Source organism: Electrophorus electricus, chromosome 25 (assembly GCF_041902795.1).
Source record: "Electrophorus electricus isolate QZ-2024a chromosome 25, ASM4190279v1, whole genome shotgun sequence".
Lineage (NCBI taxonomy): Eukaryota > Metazoa > Chordata > Actinopteri > Gymnotiformes > Gymnotidae > Electrophorus > Electrophorus electricus.
Genome location: NC_137521.1, coordinates 2,286,953 through 2,312,118, shown reverse-complemented (window position 1 = coordinate 2,312,118; position 25,166 = coordinate 2,286,953). Strand labels below are relative to the sequence as shown.

General features: G+C 42.1%; 1 protein-coding gene across 1 annotated transcript in view; it reads right to left on the bottom strand.

The window, feature by feature from the left end:
* Nucleotides 1-2,861: 2,861 nt before the first annotated feature.
* The window catches only part of efna5b (ephrin-A5b), a 77,323-nt gene continuing 55,018 nt past the window's right edge, over nt 2,862-25,166 (bottom strand). The window contains exons 2-5 of the mRNA XM_026999815.3: nt 15,284-15,576; nt 6,965-7,030; nt 6,603-6,683; nt 2,862-5,307 (exon numbers count right to left, since the gene is read on the bottom strand). Of these exons, the coding sequence (XP_026855616.1) occupies nt 5,180-5,307; nt 6,603-6,683; nt 6,965-7,030; nt 15,284-15,576 (568 nt within the window). The 3' untranslated portion in view covers nt 2,862-5,179. The remainder of the gene's footprint in view (nt 5,308-6,602; nt 6,684-6,964; nt 7,031-15,283; nt 15,577-25,166) is intronic.

Here is a 25,166-nt window from a genome sequence, read left to right as displayed (position 1 = left end):
AATGTCTTTGTCAATATTTTTTTGCTTTTTTCTACTTTCAAGTTTTTTTATTTAAATATCCATTTCTTCAAAAATGTTTAACAAATAAGCCATGAAGTTAAAGCCCTCTGAGTGAAAATGGATTTATTTAAGTTAATTTACTTCCCCTGATCAAGTCACTCGCCTGATCAACTGTCTGACACTGAAATTTCACAGGACAAACTAAGCATGGTCTAAAATATAGACACAGGAGAAATGTCTTTAATTTAATTATGAATATGATTAAAGTTATTAAAACCTGATGAATAATTCAAGCAACATCTATTTCTCAGGAAATCAACTGTGAAACACATTTCTCCCTCAGAGATCCTCTCCGCCATACACTCCACATTTACATTTACCGCAGTGTTGATGGATAGCATTATAAAATAAACTAATTAAATATGAAAAGGAGAATGAATTGTGTCAATATTTCATTCCCAGCATCATTACAGAGCTGAGCTAAACCTTTTTTGTATTAAATACATAAATCAAGGATCAAATTGAAAAAAAAAACCTCCATGAAAGTTATTGTTTAAATGGAATGACAAAATCATTACAATCAAATTTATAACCTGCAGTGTATGTTGCCCACATAGCCGTGACGTTCATGCAGCAATGTGAATGGTTGCCTATCCCACCCAGTACTCTCGCTCCAGATATTAAACCAGCTCCTGGCAGCACTCTGCTATAACTGGGAAATTGCAGCCCTCCCCTTATACAGCTATGTCCGAGAGAGCTCGAAATCTTAGGCAAAATGTCGCAGTCAAATGTATTGTTAAAGACTGCAGTGTGGGTGCTGGTATATGCAATAAAACATGATCTGAAAAATAAGCAGGTTTTTAAAAAAACTTTTTTAGAAGTTTTGGGAGCACTTTGAGGAGCAGGCACAGCTGCGTGTGGGTATTCACTGTTCTGAGAGCCTAAAGAATGTATAATCTGTTGACTCAAAGCTGGCACCAGAAAGTGTCGGCCCAAAGGAATGCAAGCTAAATTTGTTTTCAACAGGTCCATTTCCAGTGCATTTTTTAGCTGACTGTCTAGTTCATGCTTGTGGTTATACAAACTCTGTATGTTCAAATACTTAAAATATCTATTCATGTAATTTGTATATGAAATGATTAAGAGCAAAAAGGCATAGTTGAAGTGGTTGAACAAAAGCATTATACGAACCTGTTAGCCCTTAATTTTGAGTTTCTTGGGCCTTTAGCAACAACAAAAAAAACAAACAATTTACCAATAAAATAATTCCAAAATTCTAAAAGCCTTCTATAATTTGTACAAAATATCAAAATATAATAAAGCACATTTTAAATATTCTTTTGCTGTCGTTAATAATAGCTTTTGATGGTTTTATATTATTATGGCAGTCTGTACATATGTGTGCTCTGTCAGTAGTGACATAAGGAATGTACCTATGGTTTGTGGAATATGCACAAATTTAAGAGTTAACAGTTTAGTCTTCAGTGAGATGGAAAACCAACATTATCTTTTTAAGCACATCAACATAACAGAGAGTTATGCTAATTAACGCTTTTTACCATGACATGCTTTTAAGTCATGTTCAAATCATTTTCAAATTAAATAATGTTCAAAATAATGTTCAAATGCACCAATAAAATTTAAGTCAACCTTTACCTTATAATAATTACCATATAATAACACAGTTATTAACTTAATGGTTCTTTACTAAGTAAGCTAAACAACAGATGTCATTGATTGACTATAAAAGAAGCAAAAAAGCACACAACAGAACAACAAATCAGTGTTTACTTTTTTCTTTAATCATTATTATTCATAGTTGCTCAAACACGTGTATATACAAATACAGACCTTTGATTTTTAAGGGTTTTTTTTTTTCAAACTTTTCCTGTTCCTGTTTATACAGTGGGAAAGCAGATCAAAGACAGCACCCAGAGATGCAAAGTAAAATGATAAACTGCAAAACAAAAAAACAAAAACAAAAAAAACCCTAAACAACAAAAAAATGAACAAAACTAAAACAAAAAAACCCCCAAACAATTGACACCAAGTACAGGAGTACAGAGGGCTGGTTCAACGGACGTACAAATGAGTTATCCCGTTACCACTAGGGATGGGGACCATGTTAGGGTTTTACAGCAACGATCGTAATAATTTTAAAAAGCAGTAGAAGTCCTAGTGAGTGAATGGTACAGAAACTGATCTTGGCATATCGAAGGACTTAAGGACCACGGCAAGGGAAGGCCACCGTATTACAACTGAAATAAGTGGCTGCAGCTCACCAGCTGACAGAGCAAACCCCCCTAAAACACTTACGTCTCTCACATGACAGACTTGTAGTTATACTGTAAGAACATGACTTGTGTGGTTTGATTATATGTTTTTGTAGCGGACTGATTCTGATCCTCACCGAGGGAAAACATGAGCTTCCACGTTGCTGCTAGATGTGTTGTTGGGCACCGCAGGCAAAACTCCTCAGCTCATCTCTCCAAAGTTCCCAATTCAGTGAAATTACCATACATGGTTATGGTGGTGCACAATAAGGCTTTGACATTCACGGATGTCTAAAAAAAAAGAAATATAGTGGGTACAAAATAAGAGAAAACAACACTTTATCTATCATGTTTTTCACTGTCAAGTCCATGCGCATGCCACATAACAAAACTTCCAAGTTCCTTTTTGAAAAAGCCAACAGTTCACAGAGCAACCCCTCTTTTGCCAACATGCTACAAAAAATGGTTCCAGACAATGAGACCCTCAGAAACACTGAAGCCAATGAAATGTGCTGAATCAATAAATCCACCTCTGTCCTCTCATTGGATCCTCAACACTGCGGATGGCCAGGTGATGGTGGGAGGAGATTTGTAAGACAGTCCTGTTGAAGATGAAGTTCAACTAGTTGCATATGGTTGCAGACCCCAGTTCAAAGGTGGCTGGCTGCAGTGATCTTTGAAGATCATGGTTAAGATCATGTGTATGCTCCAGATTCTCTTTTTGTTGTTGTTGTTGTTGTTGTTTTTCATATTTGTTTTTTTTGTTTTCTTTCTTTCTCTCTTTTTTTTTTTAGAAAAGACATAATCAAATTAATACCTCGATATCAAACACTATATACAACAGGTTTTTAATAATAACTCACATGATATCAATAATAATAATAATAATACTACCAATAATAATAATAATAGTTGTTGTTGTTGTTGTTGTTCTGTTTTGTTGCTGTTTTTATTTATGTTTAATGATGTCTCCTTTTTGACCTCCAGAAAGGTACAAAAACAAGCACTAATCTAACACTACATGTTATATTGTTGTTGACTACTTCAGGATACACAGTATCCATTTAACAAATTGAGCCTTAGTTCCCAGTTCAAAGCGTGTAAAAAGTATGGTAACAATGGTAAGAGTTATAATCAGAGTATAAATGATAGGAATACAAATATTATTGAAACTGAGTTCCAAAAGTTTCCATAGTTTTTTAGGTAAACCATGAAACTAAGCACATATGGTGGCATTTTCCCTCATCTGAATGACTAACCCAAGCTGCTATTCTGCCAAAATAGCTTTGTTACCATTCAAACAAAAACAAACAGAAGAATGCACCTCCACTCCAATCATCACAGAAAGGACAGCGGAGGGAAAATAACAGGCCTAACGAGAATTAGGAAGGCAGAAACAATTATACAATTTTGGACCATTTCTGTTTTAAAAGTCCCCACCATTGTTTATTGTTGTGAGTGCAAACGGCCTACATCCCCTCCACCACTCAGCTCTCTACCTTCAGTTCTGTCCCACACACGGCTGACTGCAAGGTCAAAAAAAAAAAGAACCAGTGAAATCTGATCCTCCCTCAGAAATGCCCATGTCTTCAACCGTCTATTTTTAATACCACAAATATCTCCCCGGACACAGCATGGGCTCTGCATGCATGGCATATCAAAATCTCCTTAAAAAGTCACTAAAACTGGAAACAGCCGGAGGTGTAACTGGGCACACACTGGTCTCAAACAAGCCTGAAAGCAAAATTCAAAGCTAACAATACCATGCAAAGGTGAAGAGTGGGCTCAGAGGAAATCTATGCTTAGTTGAGTGTCATTGTTGGTTAATGTCGTATAATAATATGAGCTTGAGTTACTTTAATTATTTCAGTGCACTGTAACTAAAAGAAAAACTGATTTATTTCTCCTAGATATTGGTCTTGTTTGGAAAGCTGCAGCAGACTGTTTTTTATTCCAGAAAATAAATAGGAAATGGTGACATCCAGCCCCTGGTAGCACTATACAGAGCGGCACACACACAGTCATGATGGCAAAGAATTTCTATGATTTGATCATGTTGATAATTTGTATCAATTAGATAAAAGGTCATAGGAAAATATAGGTATTTATGCCCCAGAATGATTATCCCACAAAATACAAAAGCCTTGATTACTGGTGCGGTCTACTAAGACAACGTCCGTCATTTGCAGAGAATAAATATGACTTACCTCCCTCTTCATTTGCAACCAATCAATGTATTAAAGCCCATAGACACAAACAGCCACCTTAATCAACAGGCCCACATGACCAATTGGTGATTTTCTTGTTGTTGTTGTTGTTGTTTGCTTTTTTTCAGGGGTGGGGGGGTGGGGGGGGGGGGGTGAGTGTAGTCTTCAGACTTTCTGTCAGCCAGTTTTGCCAGATCCAGAGCCTGGACATCTGGCCAACTTCGCTAATTATTATGGGAAGGACAGAACAAGAAAACAGTCATTTTGTTTTGCCTCTAAGAATAGAGCTGAATGTTTTGTTTCAGGGCCCACCCTTAATGTAGACATTTACATCTATTCTTTTGAATAACATGAACTTAAACCCACAGTTTTTCTAAATCTGCACCCTCTCCGCCCCTTGCTTTCGGACCCCAGTGACCGGATATCACAACACGATCGGGCTGATTCGCTAAACACAGGATCTGGTTTTCTCCTTACTACTGAAGACTTATTTGCCTTAATTGCAGAAAGACCACTTAAATATTTGGAAAAACAATACAAACAAACAAACAAACAAACAAAAAGTCCAAAAGTAGTGATCCTGGAGAGTCTCAGCAGCCTCTTGTACCCGAGGAACTCGCCTGCGCGAGGGTTTCAGGCCTCTTAAGAGCTGGGCAACAGGGGCCAGGGGACTTGTCTGGGAGGGAGGAGATGAGAGGGCTATAAGGTGAGAAGTGCAGAGATGCAGGTCAGCCAAAGAACCACTAGGGGGCCTGGCATCAGGGGCAGATGGCCCGAGTTTGATGCATCGCTTCGGGACGGTTCAGCCGACTCATGACTGCTGTCATCTGGAAAAGTTAGGGAGGGAGGGGGTTAACCTTCAAAAGACTCTTTTAGAAAAATACATATAGTTTAAGCCATTTTTAAAACCCACATTTCATTCACTAAAAGCTCCCAAAAAAGCCCCCAAAACACTTTTTAAACATGCAACTGCAGAAGTCCTTTGTTTGACTTGCTCATTATAAGTTCTGCCCCATGTTTATACGCTCAGAGGGGACGGGTACAACAGACTGCTATCATCGTCAGAGCCTGTGATATGGTCCTGAAAAGCAGAATGTCTTAGAAGAGCCATGCACCATTAGGGAACACTAGCATGAGAAATCGACAGGTGTGAAACACAAAGAGACAGAGAAATATGCTTGGGGGGGACGGAGGATCTCACTGGCTCGCTCACTAGGGAGAGTGTCAGGCAGGCAGGCAGGCACGCATGCAACAAACCCCACCAGGTTCTCTATGGGTATCTGGACTAATAAATCAATGCCTCTATGCTGACAGACAGACTGCCAGGAATAAGAGCGACATGTGCAACACTTGGATACAAGTGCGTTCTAAAAACCCTAGGTGAGTTATACAATTGTCATCAATCTATATGGGGTACTAAGAGCAATACTTCAGGACATCGAGATTTGGTCCTGGCTCTCATTAGTTACACACACTCAGTGCTATGACACCCATTAATCCAGTCGCAATGACTGCAAATTGAGGAAATAGTAGTTGCGTAGAAAGAAATATCCTGTTTTTAAATGTCAATGGTGTATATTCATATGCATATTGCTGGGAGGTGCTACAAGACACTGGGTTTGATTTCAACTGACATATGACCTTTTTTTTTTCCAGCAGAAATATGTAAATTAATTTCAACTTTCAATTGCATAATATTTAGTTCCACTGAATTGGTTTCACCACTCTGGATCCAGGAGAACAGCACATCAGTAGGCTAGTAACTTAACATGCTATTATTTTTTTCAGTATTAGTAAAATGCTAAAAGATCATTGTTAAGGTGTGCTATTAACATTATGCATCAGTTACATACAACCAGAATAATCAAAATGGTAATTAAATTCCATGGGAGTCCTGGAAATTAGGCATTTAGACTCTAGTCTCAGGAAGGGTAACACAAGCACGCAACTATCGTAACACATCAGCATGAGCAATGCAGTGAAAATGCTGAAAGTTGAGCGCGCACTTCAAAGAAGGACAGGGCTGTCAGATTCAAAACGTAAAACAAACCGCGTTAGCAGAGACACTCGTGCAAAGGTACATACGGCAGTCAAACCAGAAGAGAAGCTACGCCATACTGACCTCGTGGTTCTAGTGAATTGTCTACTTTGTCATTAACGTCAAAAACCCGATCGTGAACGCCTATGATTTTCACACAGCTGTCTATAAAAGAGAAGAAATGACAAAGATATTATAAGCCAAACATGTTAGCGGTCCTGGGCCAGCAGTCCAAAAAAAAGCTCATAACTAAATTTAGAGATGCAAGACTGTTATTATATACGAAATGTCATAATATGTGAATAATAAAAAATATTAATGAGGCCTTTAAATATAAAACTAAAGACCAATAAGATCTGAAGTATCAAAAGGGAGCATATGACATAAATGCATTCAGGAAAACAAAGGAACAATATCATGTCATTTAAGTAATTCATAACACTCACTTGCTGGTCTCACAAAAACCTTCAGCTTAAGACAACCTTTTCTCCCAGACTCTGTAACCATGGATGCTGCAACACAGAAACAAAAGACAAATCAATTCAATTCAGTTCAAAATACTGATTATCTAAAAAGGGCAGATTAGGTTTCAAAGAGAATAAAACATTACAAAAATAAAAAATAAAAACCTCTTAACAACAACACAAATACACTCAGCCAGCATGGAGACACAAACTTCATTTAAAACTACTGCCACTGCCTGCAACAGCGCGTGAAAACGAGAAGGTGGGCGAACCATCCTCTGGCCCACAGCACACTACAAGCAGCCGCTCACCCACGCGCACTTACTCTGCAGTTTCATTCAGGAAATTGCCCCTTTTCTGTGGAACCAGGAGGGCGTGTAGTCAAGGTGTCATCTGCGATTCCTTGCCACTAATGACATTTCACCAGCATAGGGACCCTATCGCCTGACTGAAAGATCCAATCATGCAGTCTGAATGCTGAGTTTATAGGGAATCCGGACGGTAACCGGGACAGAAGAAAACGTTCAAATTTAAATTTAAATGATTATCTGATTATCTAACTTACAAGCCAGCGAAAATATGTAAAATATGTTAAATCTATGGTCATGCTTTTGATAAATACAGGTATGTATGAGGATATTAACAAAGAGTACAAATAATCTCTTTGGAATATGATGATTTACATTATCTCAAATGTGAGGAATTTTGCATTGTCTGAGCTTGTCAGTCCTCGGTAGTGTCTAATTCCTTTCTTGCTCTCCTAATGCAAATCGCTTCCTAGTCACTCCTTCAACTTAACTTCAGTTAAATAGGGATATACCACCAGGCCCAGAGGTGATGAAGTGGGGGTTTTTTTTCTCACCACAACCCACAAACAACAACACCAAATACACAAGTACTGTACAAACGTGGGCAATCAGCAGACCGTACTGGTTCAAAGCATTAATGGAACTTACATTAGCAGGATGTCCTTAAGGAACCCGAAGCCAACATAAGGAACTCAGCTGTGTCTGTGCAACAGGGAAATATAGTCCAAATGTGATAAGGCCTAGACCAAACACACCATGTGCGCTATGTGATAAAGAACCAGCTCTTTTTTCCTGGTACCACTGCCGAGTTCAGTAAACCAGAGTTAAATATAATTTCAATCAAAATGCAATAACTGAATGCATTTACGTCTAAGCTTAATAGTTGTCTTCATTTTCAAACATGGCACCCAGTGGGTTTTTGCAAATGTATAAGAGCCCAGCCCACCAATGTCGAAAACACTCTTGTTATCATCCAGTGTGTGCTGCGTGTATCAAAAGAGATTCTCCTGATGAATAGAAGGTACAAAAGCACATTTCCAGAGCTTGGCCCCTTCTCGGTCCAAACATGCCATAATAACAATCAAACAATTTTGCCCCACTGGAGATTTGGCATTGGCGTGCTGTCTCTGCGCACGTTGGCTTATCTGCTCACCCTGCGGAAAAGGCATACTAATCAGCGTTTATTTCGCTTTACAAAAACAACACGCAAATGTGGACACATTAAAAATGCAGCGAGGTAGCCAGGGGCGGAACACTCTCGATTTGTCCTCGACCATAAAGAGCCCAGTCTAATAGCATCTGGAGAGATGGCGATCGTTTTCTCTCCTCGTAGCTCTCTGTCCACAAAAGCCCTTCCACTCCAGCTCCACCACCATCTCTGACTCATTATGTTCTGTTTTCTTGGCTGACCATGGGGGTGTAATGTAAATGAGAGAGGGAGAGAGAGAGAGTTATAGGTTAAAAAGTGTATGCAAATGCATATGCATGTCAGTGTTTTTTGCATATGCTTGACTGCAGGATGCAGGCCAAAGAGTTGGGCTTAGTCCATGAATGCGCGTGGCTGTTACACAGAGAAAAAGACAGACGGAGTTAGACAGACACACACACACACAAAGAGGGAGAGAGAGAGAGAGAGAGAGAGAGAGAGAGAGAGAGAGAGATGAACTCTGGCCCTGGTCTTAGTCACTCCTCTCCACTCACCAGATGTCACATCTACAGCAGCCAAACTCAACCCACTTAACACATGCTGCTCATTCAATATGATACCTTGAGGAGGTGCAGATATAAACGCGTCTCGACGCAGAAACGACTACAAAAACATCTACATTTAACATTTCCAAGGACACGCCGAATGTAGCAAATGTAGATGAAGAATCATTGGCATTTCTCACAGCGAACCTTTAGCATATGATGGTGACAGCGTCGCATAAATATACTCGCATATCTGAGCCTTGATTTCAGGCTCAGTCAAGTCACTTAATGCAGTATCTGAAGAAAACACCTATTCTAGGATATTAATTCTATGTCTGTTTCTGTTAGAGCCTGGCAGCCATAATCAAAGAAAACAACAGTCTGGTGTGCGGGCAGAAAGCTAGGAGTGTTGTTTTGAATATAAATATAGAATTTGACTTATTTACAATTCCATAATGATTCAGATATTTACTATATAACATTGGGCATTCTGAAAGTTCACAACACATCATACACATGTAAGTATTACAATGATAAAAAGCAAAGTGTAACTAAGTGTGTAGATGCATCATGCCATAGCTCTAATACCATAGCTCTAATTTCTAATTTTGTAAGCACGTAAATGATCAACTTACAAAACATTTCACTAACTACCTCCACTCAAGCTTACTTTACTGTAATTCTGTACTGTCAGAACTGACAATGTGCATTGAACTCTGAGCAGAGTTTATAAGGTTCCATGCTGCTTACTGTATGGGTGTCCTTGTAGGCTGTTTGCACAACTTTGATTCCTCTCAGCGTGAAGTTTCAGGGCTTTTTACACTACATTGATATTCAGCTGGCCTCTGCACAATGGCCATCAGGAAATCGAGTGTGTATGTGTATAGATGTGCGTGTGTGTGTACGCGCACGTATGTGTGTGCGAACGTGTGTGTGTGTGTTTGTGTGTGTGTGAGAGAGAAAGAGCAGTGTCTGCAGCTGCTCCTAATATGCCTCTTCAGTAGCTTTGATCTGTGGTCATTCAGAAGGGAGGACAGTTAGACTGAAACACCCTTCCAATTTGCAGGCTGACATGTCGACAGCAATGTATTGGCCACTCCTCCACTGTTGTTGACCACGCCTCTACAGTGGTTGGCCATGCCACCACTGTTGTTGACCACGCCTCTTCAGTGGTTGGCCCCGCCTCCACTTTTGTTGACCAAGCCTCTACAGTGGTTGGTCACACCTCCACTCTTGTAGATCACGCCTCTGCAGTGGTTGGTCACGCCTCCACTGCGTTGTGCGTCTTGCTGCTGCTTTAGATCTGATGTGGTTTCATAATTCTTTTGCAGTCCTTGAGCTAGATTCCAAAGATCATAGTGCTCAGTGGACAGTAACAGGATGTGCAAAGAGTGCTTGGAGATCAGAGCAAAGCAGATGTTATTCTAACAATTTATTACTTTCTATCAGCAATCGAAATGTAAAGGACAGTGGAAAAGTGAATAGTAAAAAATAGAGACAAAGCATGTCTTTGGACAGCAAATGATGTGTACAGACAGCAAAAGAAATAAGACAAACTAGGGTTCTTTGTTCCTTTGTAATCACATCTAGAGGCAAATATTCAAAAATCTGTAATATGTTGAATATCTAAAAATGTATAAATATATAAAACTACCATGCAATACACTTAACTAGACATGAAATTCCCATTCAAATATAGCAGCTCTGTGTTGAGCAGAGCTCCAATGATTAACATGTGCACACAGCATTGATTAAATCTCAGCATGAACCACCTATCAGTCTCCACATTTTCGACTGCTTTCTGTTCTTGGGCATTAGTTTGTTCATGTTTCCTGATGTAGTGAGTCTCATTTGCTTCTGTGATCAAACCTCACTGCTTTAATTTGTAATACCTAGCAAGAGTTCTCCAGAGATGACAAATTACAGTTATTTCATTTTAAGCGAGTTAAGAGTGTATGGATTCGATTTTTGCATCTCTGATTTGCCGCTCTTCTCTAGAGCAGCCTGCACTAGAAAGGCAGTGCAGCTATTCGGACACGGCTTCTTTTTTTCCCCGCGGAGCTTCTCGGAGAGTGTGACGCACAGTCTGGCAGGCAGTCCCGCCTGGGCAGGATGCCACTGAGCGTTACCGCGACACCCACTGGGCGGGGGAATCACAGGAAATGGGCACAGTCTAGGAGATGGGCAGTAAGGGGTGGAAAAAATGATGATGAAGCTCAAGGTTCAACTTTCCGTTTCCGGGGAGAGCGTACAGGACACGAACGATGGGCTTACGCTTGTCTGCCCCTGTACAGAAATGAACTAAGTAAGAGTCCCCTGTCACATTTAACTGATGCACACCTCGGATCTCCAGTCACCCGTGCAATTCTCCATGTTGCCATGCCAACTGCGTTGCTTCCTAAATATCATCAATCAAAGCCTGGGTTTAAGACATATTGTGGCAGGAAGTTGTGATTAAGATGCTTTTCTCTGGCCATAAAGTGTGGCCATTCAGCCAAATATGAAGACCTTTTTACGAACACGGGACAACATATAAATTTTCGATTCTACTCACATCATACTAAGTGTGATTCACTATTTTCCTATCAGTATCCTTCTCTCTCTTTCTCATAGGAGCTCTCTGATATTGGATTTACAGACCTTTTGAGATTAAAATGCGTCTTCGGATTTGCTATATTAGAAAAAGATGCTGCCTTAAGCATTCCGAGGTGGGGGAAATGTCACACTAGCCGTCAGTGTGCCGTGGCCTTTGACCCCAAAGCCTCACACCCAGACACACACGCAGACATACAATCACACACACACACACACACACACACACACACACACACACACACACACACACACACACAAAGCCATTACTCACACGCAGCTAATACTGCATTCTGCTGAATTGCTTGCAGATGTGCACAACATTAAATAGCTTCCTGCATTTTCCTGAGGGCAGTAAAGTTAGCATCTGTAGCCTCTCTTTTCAAACCTACACAGAAAAAGGATAAAAAAAAACAGAAAGAAAAAAGAACACTGTTTGTCCCCGATAAGAAATCACCCTGTCTCCTCCAGCTCAGCATCCTGATGGACAATTTACCTTTTCCAGCCCCACAGTCATGACCAACCCAAAAAAACCCAACCCCCCCCCCCCCCCAAAAAAAAACCGAAGAATTATAGACTCAATTTGATTCCTGCCCTCGCTCTGCTTCCTTGATCAACCTGCTTGTGTTGCTCAAGTGGAAGACAACAGAACTCTGTCTCCTCTACCCTAATGCTATCAAAAAGACAACAAATCAGACTCACCCCCACTGAACTCTGGGAGAACAGGGGAAAAAATATGAATCGTTTCTTTTTTCATCTGGCAAACCTCAATTTGACATTTTAATCTCCATTGTTGGACCAAGTTCTAATTCATTCCTAATATTTGGTGGCTGTTTGTCATCTGATTATCCCATGAGAGTAGCCTAATATTTTTTAAAGAGTGTCAAAGAGACGATTTATATGTCTGACAATTTGTAAATCTCCATGTGTTACAGAAATGCTGACCTGGTTAGCTCAGAACTTACAACAGACGTGGGAATGGGAGGATTTGACGTCCGGAGTATTAGCTCCCTGTTTAGCCAACCGCATGCATCCTGTATGCCCCAATTATTTGCACATTTAAAAACATCACAGAAACTGCCAACATATTTGTGGTAATTTTTCTGAATGTCAGTGAGAAAGGTTAAAAAACCACCCTGATGAGTGGTGTTCACGGTCCACCTGGAGTCTTAAACTGAAGTGAGACCATGACCACAAGTTTTGGCCTCTAGTCTCCAAACACTAGAAATTTCCTATTGTCTGGGGTTTTCAGACATCACTGTCTGGTCACTAAACCTTTATCACAATATTTTGCATGGTCGATTTTAAGATGTGTCTCAAAAACAAAAATAATTCAAATCTATCTGGTACCACAGGAACAGACAGTAAGGAAGAAAGATGCTTTGGCTTTGTTGGGTGTCTGATTAGTGGTTAGAGCCAAACAGCTGAGAGACCTAATCAAACCCACAATGAACAGTAGCATAATGAATTGTTTGAAAAATACGATTACGAAATGGTGAGACAATGAAGCCAACGACATTGACAGTACAGTGAACGTCAGGCTAATAAGACATGGAATTGGGATTGAATATGACAGTTTTTTGATGTTCAAGCCCGACACTTGACAGATGGGTTGCTGACAATGATTTTAATTTCATAACAGGAGATTTTCCAGACAACTTCTACCTGATAAGTGTAGGTAATGCCACGTGTACACTACATGACTTTCAGAGTCGTCAGGCGGCTGTACTGTTCACACTGCACAGCTCTGCCTTGTAATTGGGAATCTTGAAGTCAGTGTGGTTTGCACACTACATGACTTATTGGCAACCGGGGACAACACAATACAAGATATTTCACCATCCGATGAGGCTGTCCGGCCCCCAAACTATGATTTGTCATAACACACACGAGAAATGACGCAGACAATGATGCAGTACCATGCGCAAGATGGATTGTTGTTCTCTCTGTAAAGTAATATCATTAGTTTTTTTTATCATAGAATCCATCTATCTATCTTATCTAAAACATTTTTAGCGTAGAATCAATCTCTATCTATCTATCTATCTATCTATCTATCTATCTATCTATCTATCTATCTATCTATCTATCTATCTATCTATCTATCTATCTATCTATCTCTTGTGGATATTTGGATATTTCACACACACACACACACACACACACACACACACACACACACACACACACACACACACACACACACACACACACTCACTTGTAGCCATTGTAGGATTGTTTAGCGTTCTAGATATTTTTTGGGTCTCTGTGAGCGATTGGCGAGCCTCTTGGATCATGTATTTGAACAATTCACACATAGCGATCAGGATCTGACTTTCCAGCCAAGCGCGATCTGCAGCTTTTACTCGGCTACCTCCAAAACCCCCGAGTGGGCTAAAATCGTGTAGTGCGATCTCGGCATAAGAGATCTACATGCAGCTTGCCGCTACGCACCTTCATGGACCGCATGAAGATGTATGACTAGCTTATTCTCATACCCAAAGTTATTGAAATCTTTATTTATGTAGAAGATGACAAGCACAATTATGGAATATGCTGCCTTGAGAAAATAGATGCTAAACGCAAAAAAAAAACAAAAAACAAAGGCTACAAAGCAAGTCAACCGAGAAGAACCTATCTGGCCCAGCCTTGCTTCACCTCAGACAAAAGAAGCAGCCATCGAAAGAGACAGTTTAATCAATCAGAGAGGGAAAACGTCTTTCACACATGTTTAGTCTGCAGTGGGGGGGGGGGGGGTTAGAAGAGGAATGATGTGCTTGATGGTTTTCATGTCCTCAGCAGCTCCAACTAGTGAAGCATAAAATAATCATTCAAGGTGCAATGAAGCCTCAGGGCGCAAGAGCACTAGCGGGGTCTTCAAGCAGAATAGATATATCTTATGAGGGGAAACTAATGAGCTTTAGGGGGTTTTCTGCCTCACCTTGAGGGCAGGTGTCCTTCAGCCAGCAGCACAAATTTTATTGTCTTATTGTTGAGTACTGATTCACATCAAGTTTGTCTGTCTCACTAGCTTCCATTTACTGGGAGCTTACTCACCTGACACAAATGAACTAAATTGGCCTTTTGGTTACAGTATTGTGGTCACTTGTTTTCAGCCATGGAAATACCCTGTAATGAATCAACATTTGTTCAAGCGGTTTGTCCTTGTTTTAACTGCAGGACTTCTATGATGTGCAATATGGATTGTTACCAGCAAATCAGCCATGATTACCACAAGTGAGTTGACTCATTCTTAGAACATATGGATACCAATTCTTAAATTTCACATGGGAACGTGTGAAAAGGAAATAAAATAAAGCCATAAGTAAATCACTAATATATCTGCAAAACAGACTCCAGTTTTGCAAGGGTTTTTCCAGGCCTTAAACAAATCATTTAGATTCTTAAAGAAAACACAAAATTTGACCAATTATCTAAATCAAAGTGGCACAAATCCACTTTTAAAACTGCACCTGATAAGACAACAGCCCTTATCCTAAGCCTTGCAAGTAAACAAGAAGCTCATGAATTCACAGTCTTGGCAGACACAAATTACACTATTATTTATTCTTGGTCCAAGTCTCCCTTTTAACATGATCCATGTGATGGAGGAACTAGAAGCTCCTAAAATAGATGAGATGAAACCTGGCCTGAGAATTCCTCCAAGCTTACACCTCAGAGTGACAGTGTGAGAAACGTATTCACTCACATATGTAGTAGTACTCCCGGCCCGGGCGGAACTCGAAACCCAAGGAAAACGGTGTGAAGAGCTGGAATTTCTCGGAGAACTTGAGAGGTCCGCTGGGTGAGTGTGGCCTGTTGCACTCCCACCTCTTGAAGCCTTTGGCCGTGTCATCGCAGGTGCTGTAGCCGTCGTAGTTCACCATGTAGAGGACGTAGCGCTCGGTCCTCTCCTCGGGAACCGAGTCTGCGTAGTGGGGGCAGTAGACGTCCAGGTAATCATTTATGCAGACGTCGATGTGGTAGTCTCCCCTGTGGAACCTGGACAGCAGACAGAAACCAAACAAACAAACACACACACACACACACACACACACAAAAAAAAACAGCCATTAAAAGTGACTCCCACTGCTTTGTAATGAGTGCTTTATCGCTGCTGCTGAGTAAGCGTGTGCTAAAACCTTCCGGATTCAAACAAGGGCAGGCAATAACTTTTGCACGTAGATGTTTTCTTTAACTCTTTAAATGGGGATACGAGGCTACCTGAGACGTGGATGTTCTCCGGACCTGCATTCTCCGGATATCACTAAAAATATTTACGATCTCTAAAGTTTAACATGAGCTTCCAGCAACTGGGAGGTTGTGTCTATAAATCCTTCAAAGCAAATCTAAGTATTTAGCACACAGCTCCAGATGCAGATATGCTGAACGCAAAGCCTTGGAAAAATGGGTGCCTCTCTGGTGTCAAGCTCTGAAATACGCTTTTACCTTCAGAACGCGGGAGTAAGTCCATAAGAACACGCAGGAATTTGCGTAATGGTGCGCTCAGCAGTCAGGCACAGTCAAGCGTGTTGATGCAGGAGGGTATTTATCACCACAAGCCTGTTACGTACACGCCGTGTTCTTTTTATAGCTCCAGAGCTGGGTTCAAATCAATGGCAAATGAATGAGGCAATATATTCACACAGCACCTTCCTTCTGCACTCTGTTATTTAGCATGATCAGAGCTCCGGAGTGGTCATAACCCCTGTCTGTTTTTCTTTTAAACGCCGTTTCCTCTGGTCACCGGACTCTCTCGAAGACCCGTAAACACAGCCGAATTAATATCTTCCCCGCTTCTAAACGTATGCTACCCCCCCCCCCCCCCCCCCAACAACCTTGAGGGCTGACACATCTGCTGTTAGACAGACATTTTTAAGGTCAGAGGAGAACGGGTCAGAGCTTTAATTGGAAATTAGCCTTGCGTTGTTAGAGCAATGGCTTGGTAGGAGCATGCTCGAACTTTTAATAAAATTTCACTCTTGTATATGACTCAAGTGGGTGCCTACATTTTCAGTCCCTTTAAACCTTTTTTTTTTTTAACAAATCAAAGATCAAAACATAAAAAGGAAATGTATTTGCCTCACAGGACGAAACTAGCTGAACTATAATTTACGCACTTTTTGTTTGAAAGTCTATATTCGCATGTCCTTGTGAAGTCTTACAAAGTAGTCTGGTTGCAGAGCCAAAATAAACAGTGAAGTTAAATAACCATGAAGCAGTGATGTGAAAAAAAATTGCTGGGTGACATTAATTATCCGGGCATTGCTGGACAGGACTGATCTGAACCTGGGCCAGGAGAGAGGGACAGGAATACCAAACAAAACAGCTGTCTCTGTGGACAAACTCACTTCTCTGCCATTACAGTCATGACGAGAGGTTTGTGTGCATTTCTGTGTGTGTGTGTGTGTGTGTGTGTGTGTGTGTGTGTGTGTGTGTGTGTGTGTGTGTGCATTTGCTGCACGATGAACATACCCTGCTCTCATTGAGCCTGTATTATTGTATCGAATCACTTTGTTCTTAAATGTGCAGTGCCCCTTGGTTAATAATTCTACCCACAGTTAAAGCATGAGTCCTTCTCTGCACTGTGGCCAGGCACAAATGACATCATGGGGGCTAAGGTAGATACACAAAGACTGTAAGGTGCTCCCTGCTACCAGCAGTCAGTCGAAAGACATGTACTTTGGAATAAAAGAAAGGATCTTATTGTCATCTGGGGTTTATATTCATCCATGTGACATGGTTCCCCTTCTTTTCTCTGGTGTTTGTGGGAATGACAGCAAATGTATATAATTGCTGTTAAAAATTCTATGTCTTGTCCGAGAAAATGCAGATTAACTTTCGGTTATGGTCATAATATTATGCATCACTCCCTGAACCCCTTTTTTGGAACATAAAATTTTGATGGTTAATGGTTAAAGGTCACATTAGGAGTGCTTTGGTAAATTCTGTAGAGGTTTAGGTTTTTTTAATTGATATGAGACACAGCCTTCCCTTAACGGCATATTCTCATTCGGTGTTCCTAAAACTTAATAGCATTCTCAATTTATTATTAACATTCATTTAACATCAGTTCCAATCTGGCTTTCATCAAGAAATATATTATGACACCATGTGTTGTATTAAGAAATCTTATTCAATCAAACCAAGATTTTGTAGGAGCACTGAAACTGTCAAGGCAGCTCTGTGCCTGAGCAGAGAACTTATCCAACGCATGCATGATTGTTGATGGCTGTTTACCTCAGTGACCACTGCCTGCTGAAACATACAAATCAACGGAAAACCAATATCACTTAAAAAGAGCTTCGAGGGAAGGTTCTCGATGCTCCGGTGATAAAAAAAAAAGGGGGGGGGGGTAATTAAAAACTCGGACAGGATGGCAAGCTAATTGTCAAATTATGCTAATTACATGTCTTTGTTATGCTACAGCTGTTAGGGAGAGAGCTTGAGGTCAAAACACACAACTACTCTGTAATCAGAGAGGTGGCTCGCCCAAGTTTAGAACATATTTATTACAAGCTGATTATAACCCCCAAGGAGCTCAAGATGCAGGAACCCCATTATTTCTCTCTCTCTCTCTCTCTCTCTCTCTCTCTCTCTCTCTCTCTCTCTCTCTCTCTCTCTCTCTCTCTCTTTTCAATGCTTTTGTGCCAGGTTGGTAAGAGAGGTGGCTGACCCCACTGCTCCGTGATTGACCCATTTCCATTACAATTACACAGCCCAGTGAGATCACTGCTCTTTCTGAATAAAGTCCCATCAGCCCCCGAAACTGCAGCTCGGCCTGAGCCATGCCACAGGAGTGAGAGAGGAGAGGGAGGGAGAGAGAGAGAGAGAGAGAGAGAGAGAGAGAGAGAGAGAGAGAGAGGGAGGGAAGCAGAAAAGAAGAGAAGCAGAAAGATTCTTTATGATAAAAGACAGTGTGATTGCCTATAAGACATTAGCCCTGCTGCACTAGACTCTCTTTTGCTGGTATAGTACAGAAACACACATGCACACACACCCAGGCACATAAATATACTCATGATTCTCTAACAACAAGGGGTTTCCACTCAGTTTATAGCAAATAATTTGGGATCTTTTAGTTTAGTGTAAGCATTTTTAGGTAAAGAAAAAAACTCACAGGGATAGTAAACTGTACAATGTTCCCACGGGATCAGAACTTACATCTTCCCATAACATTATGGAGTTATTTGTTCCCCACAAAGCATGTAGAACAAAGGCACACACACACACACACACACACACACACACACACACACACACACATATTTATATATATATATATATATATATATATATATATATATATATATATACATATATATAGTACACATATGTGAAACAGTCCCCAAACAACCTCACACAGATAATCATTTTTCTACGCACCTGTTGGCAGGACAGACTAGCCTAGCATTTTAGCCAAAAGCAGTTCACCAATTACTGTTCGCACAGAACACGCACGTTCATGTCAGTTCATGTGAAAATCTTGTATTACCGCTGACCTCAAATGTTACAGGCCAAATAAATCGAAATGCACAGTGCTCCAAGCTAGGGAAAGCAGAGCAAGGCAGTTGTCTCAAAGCCCAAATTGGCCGGGTTTTATTCACAGCAGACCTCTGTATTTATAAACCCTGGTGTCTGCCAGACCACCTCACGCTCCCCTCTCTTAACCGTAACGTCAGTCTGAAAGATTTTATGCTCGCGTATAATCCCAGATGATTGCCTTTGGCTACAGGCTGCATTCAGGAAGATGACAGGTGCATTTGGTTCCCATTTGCCTATTCTTCTTCTCTTCCTAAGCGAAGCCCATGCGACCACGGTGTGTGACCATCATGGGGCCCATGCACTGGATGCAGGTACCGGACAATGCTCGGTTAGCGTAGCATGCTTAGGTACAGGTGAAATTTTGGCCCTATAATGTTTGTAACATGCAACACAAGAATGGATTGAGTTCTTAGCGGCTTATTAGACATTAAAAATGTGTTGTGTATAACTAAGCATTGCTTGGGCATAAATGCAGCTGTAAAATTATTCCCTAAATTCATCGGTCCTTCATTTGCAGCAAATTAGCAAATTTGGGGATTTCTCCCAGCAATTTGGTCAAATTTCTTGTCAAAGTGGTAAAAAGTGGGAGTCCATTATTACATTATCTTTGATTCTACACTGTCAATACAGAGGATTGAATCCCCACAAAACACTGATCGATTAGCCCCAAAACCCCACAGTGGATCTGAAGGTGGATTGTCTCCATCTGAGCTCCGTTCTGCCTGAGATTACGCCTCTTTTTCTGTGGGTGCCTCCTAGAGATTATGCAGCCATTTCGTTTTAGTTCAGCAAAGATATTAGAAAATCAATACTAGATTGAAGCCATAATACCTTAAGATAAAATGCTCTCACAAGCAAAGAGGGTTTACATCAGTTTATAGGAACCTGATCCAAAGTGACTTCTAAGTTTACCGCCCAAACCTCTCACCTCTCTGAGAGGCTCTAAACTCTCTTTCACTTTATCAGTGCGGCTAGAGCATCAGCCCCCCAAATCTCTACTGCTTTCACCTTTCTTTAGTAGAATGTCACCTCCCGCTCTGTCTCTCCTGAGTGCCAGGAACATTTAGAAGGGCATCGTTCCGAAACAGCCGGACGATACAGACAGGGAGATTTCCAAGAATGGCACACGCTCACCGATTCACTCGGATTCATTTCTAGGCTGGCACTGCGCCCTTTGCGTGCAGGAATATAAATTTTTATCGCCTTCCCTGCGAGTGTATGGAATGTATTTTCGATTTCACACAATGGCCGCAGAATTTGATGTAAGTAACATTTGCAACATGTCCTTGGGATCAAGGTTGTGCTATACTATTGGCAACATTTATTTATATGATTAAACTCCTACCTAGTGACTGTTAAGGGTGGGTCTGAGGCACCTTTCCTCCAAGTGGAGGGAGTAGAGTTTTAATCTAATGTTCATTAGAACATTCCTGTCCTCCAATCCATCCTATTCCCTCAGGATGCTCGGAGCTACCAGCAATTCGGAAGTCAGACCCCACATCTCCTAGAACATTTAGGACCAGTGAAAGAAAATCTCGATGGCACATCCTTATATCATCTGCTGCTGTCCTCTGGCTGCAGATATGATATGAGAACCAGCTGTGTGCAATAAAACCCAATGCTGTCCCAGCACAGGTAATATTTGTAATTCTAGAGGCTTGATCCCGCTGCATTACCAGTAAATCAGGACGGCATTTAGACAGTTCGGCATTTGGCAGCCAACACTCGGACACGCAGGGCTCTCAAATGATCTGCAACATGGCAGGAGCGACCTTGGTTTCATCGCCACGGGAACGCTGGAGGAGGGACGGTGCACCGATGGCTTGACGGCTGGCCCGTCTTGCCCGCTTCTAGCCAGCCAGGGTAGTCAGCATATGCTCTGCATATGTTTCCCCTCTCTCTCTCTCTCTCTCTCTCTCTCTCTCTCTCTCTCTCTCTCTCGTTCTGCCTCTCATACTTGTCCCCTCACTGAGCTCTGCAGGCTAATTTGGGTTTGGTAAGGAATGTAGGCCTGGGCTAGAAAGAGGAGGAGGACACAGTGCTTTTCTTGAGTGGAGAGAGAGAGAGAGAGAGAGAGAGAGAGAGAGAGAGAGAGAGAGAGAGAGAGAGAGAAAATGAGGCTTTTTATCTTCGTGGAATCTTCTGTGTGGCCTCCCCGCCACTAAGACTCTCTCCAAGACATTCTCTGTGGTCCACTCCCACCAGAGGTTTGGAGATTCGTCTGAGTGCACTTTTCATAAGAGACACCAGCAGAAGCCAATCTCTCTCGACAAGAGCTTTGCGTGCGTGCGCGAGTGTACGCGAGCGCGGGCCAGTGGGTGGCCATGGGGAGGGTTTAAGAGAGGTGAGGGGCAAACAGATCCAGTCAAGGCAAACAGCCATTGCCCACAAGATTTATCATAAAGAAGGAGAAGGGTTAATGAGGTCCATGCATCACGACCCGCAATGACAAATGAATGCATCAAAGCGCTTAACCACCCGACCGGTCAGCCAGTATCACTAGAAGCCTGCCTGGGCCCCTTCACTGTCTCTTAATATCTCGTCTCTCTTCTCGTTCTCCCTCCATCTCTCTCCCCAAGTCTCCCTCATTCCCCTTCTCACTCCTTTCCTATGCAGTTTTTTTTTCCCCTAACCACGAGCAAACACTCACAATTACCAAGCATCGCTAATGAGGGCGGTAAGCAGAGCTGGGGAGGAAGGTCTGGTCAAAACAAGCCACTGGCGCTTCCTCTGATGTGTAATTTCGCCGTGGGTCAGCTGGAGTGTGACACCCCACAGCCCAACACACTCCCCGTGGATTAAAATCAACAAGTCATTCCTCACTCTCGAAGTCTTGGAAACATGGCCCTCTCTTTCTCTCTCCCTCCATCTCACTCTCTTACTCTTAGTCATTCTCTCTCTCTCTCTCTCTCTCTCTCTCTCTCTCGCACTCTCTCTCTCGCTCTCTCTCTGCTTGTCCACCCTTTAAGCATCCCTAGCTCTGAGGGCAGGTTTATTTCTCCAGCAGGACAAATGGCAGGGCCCAACATAAACTTCCTTAAGTCTTTATTAAATTGTTTATGCGACCTATTTATTACGCAGTGCTGGTGAAACTGCTTCAACAAATGAGAATAAACAAAAAAAAAAAAAAGCACAAATAAAGTGGAGCTGAGATCGAACATCTGAGCTATTCTGTCTTCCATGTCTGCTTGTTTTTCCTACACGCGCTGTGCAAGAGTATGTGAACGGCGTTCAAATACTTTCACCCAGAGAAGCAGGTGGGTGGATTCGGTCTGACTCCCACTGCCCTTGGAGTGACTAGTTTCTTGAGAATATAGCTGATCGATAAACCTAAATATCAACCAAGAATAATCATTTTCCACAGCAAAGAGTGTTAGGATCTCCTCTCATGTGTGAACAGACACATATACCGTTTAGGGGAAGCAACAGCTATGTGACCAAAGAAAATTCAAAGCGTTAAAGAATGCAAATGCAGGAGGCTCCGGTCTCGTTGGCTTAGCAGGGAATCGGTCAGGCCTTGTAGTGAACCGCCTGCAGCTGACAAACACACCTGCCTTGATCTACTCGTCACTTTCTGCTTCCTCTTCAATGGGAAAGGGCTTAGTGAAGGCTGGAGACTCGAGTGAATGTACACACAAGACAACGTTCTGGGATTCCGCGTTAGTTTTCATATTTGCTAATGGCTTTCCAACGAAACCCTACCCTGTGTCATGCACTTTTCAGAACACAAGTGCCAGTGAGTGGGTAATACATGTAGCGTGATGAGAACTCAAGCAAATGCTCCAGTGAAGCCGTCTGTCCTATTTACAGAGACACAACGCTGATACAGTGTTTCGTCAGCCCCTGTATCTGGCTCTTTCTTTGATGGGAGACATTCTCTCATTCAGCAACCCTCACACACACACACACACACACACACACACACACACACACACACACACACACACAAACACAGGTTTCCCATTGTTTTTAGCAGATAATTACACCTCGGCCTTCACTGGGCAAGGGTAAATTAAGGCTGCCTTCAGGAAAACACTTATATTACACACAATATGGCCCACAGATGGACGTCACATCACTCACATCTCCCCTCCCCCTGCCCCCCCCTCTCTCTCTCTCTTTCATGCTCTCTCTCTCTCTTTCATGCTCTCTCTCTCTCTCTCTCTTTTCCTCTCCATGATCCCTGTGTAGGCAGAGGAGGGCGAGGGCTCTGATTGCATGCTACACCCACTGGGCACCTCAATCTGACCCTCCTCAGCCCTGCGTTTGGGCTCAGACTACTACCCACACATTATAACATCACTGACCCTTTCTCTCTCTCTCTCTCTCACACACACACACGCTCACACACACAGCACATGTGTGCGCGTGCAGTCGCGAAACAGATGAGAGCCGGGAAGGAAGAGACAGTACAAAAGTGAGTAATTGAGAGGGAAGGAGGAGAAAGAGAGAATTAGAGAGAGGAGAGAGATAAAGGGATGGGGTGATGTCTTTTTTGTTCTTTTTTTTTTTTTTGCAGCGCTGGCCTTGAAAAGCACAACTGACAGTGAGAGTCTCATGAAGCCACAGAGCACGTGATGAATCGCTGAGACTAGTCTGTTTCATTGTTTTTAGAGCACATGTTCTTGAGTTGCCTTCTAATTATAAAGACACTTGACTTGTTGGGAGCGAGGTAGTGAGAAACTTCTAGCTCTTCTATTATTGTGGATATTTTATTATAGGATCAACTTGTCTCAAAGTTACAAAAAGCACTGCATAATGTAGTTGTGTGTGTGTGTGTGCATGCATGTGTGTGTGCATGCGACCAGTGGACCTGGAACTTAGATGGAGTAGATGTACTGATGTCTTTTCTATAAAACGACGGTTGAAGCATCTGCCAGGCTGCAGCACGTCCATTACGGCTCTGATCCCGGCTCCTATGCCACCACAGAGCCGAAGATCCTTCATGCTACATCTCCAGCATTTGGTATCTGAGTGGGCTGTGATAGCCTTGAGCTATATAGAAAATACTACATCAGACCCTGTATCAGACTTTGTGTGGACTGCATGGTTTTCTGTTGGCAACAAAATTCAAGTAACCAGTGTTGCGAGCCCAACAACCTGCTCTAGCCTCCACACTGACAGCACATTGATTCTAGTGTCAGCGTAAAGATGGCTGCGTTCTAAAACAGGTATAAAATGACTGCAGCATAATTTCTTATTTGAGCTGCGTTACGATTATACGTGATGTTTTATACCCTGTGCCTTATACATAATGTTAAACACACTTCAGTGCTGTTCTCTGCACTTGCCCTGTGTGGGCATACGTGTGTATGTCCTAATGAGCTGCGACTACGCTGGGAGAACTAAGGGCCGCCCATGCTTGGAATGGTAATCACCGGTTATCTGCAGGCTGCCCTGTGAGCTGCCAAGTGACATCACACAAGTCTGGTGGCACTGAAAAGGAGAAGAGGTACAGAAGGAGTGAGAGGGAGAGAGAGAGAGAGAGAGAGAGAGAGAGAGAGGGAGAGAGAGAGAGAGAGAGCAAGAGATGACCGAACTACAAGTTGTCAGGCAGGCACAAATGTGTAGCTGCTGCATGCCTGATAGCTTATCTGAGAGAGAGAGAGAGAGAGAGAGAGAGAGAGAGAGAGAGAGAGAGAGAGAGAAACAAAGACTAAGACAGAGAAAGAGGAAAGAAGCCAGGCAGGGATACAGAGAGATGAACAGAGATAACTAAAGAACGGGAGTTAAACAGTAAGGAAGTTCATTGTGAAAAAAGAAATAGAGCAGTGGAGAGTGAGCGAGAGAGGACAGGATGAAAACTAAAAACGAGAAAGCATGACGTGAACGGAGAAAAAGGAGTGAAAGAGGAGAGACAGAGTTACACATTTTCTACACTGCAATTCCATAAAGGAATGCAAGAAAGTAGAAGTTCATGACCTGCGTGGCCTTTCTAACTATGAACGGCGGCACGGACCTCACTGCACCACAACGTTTATGCGACATAACCTTGAGGTCTTTGTGGCCAACTGTTGACCCTCTCACCCCCCCCAAAGACACACAGA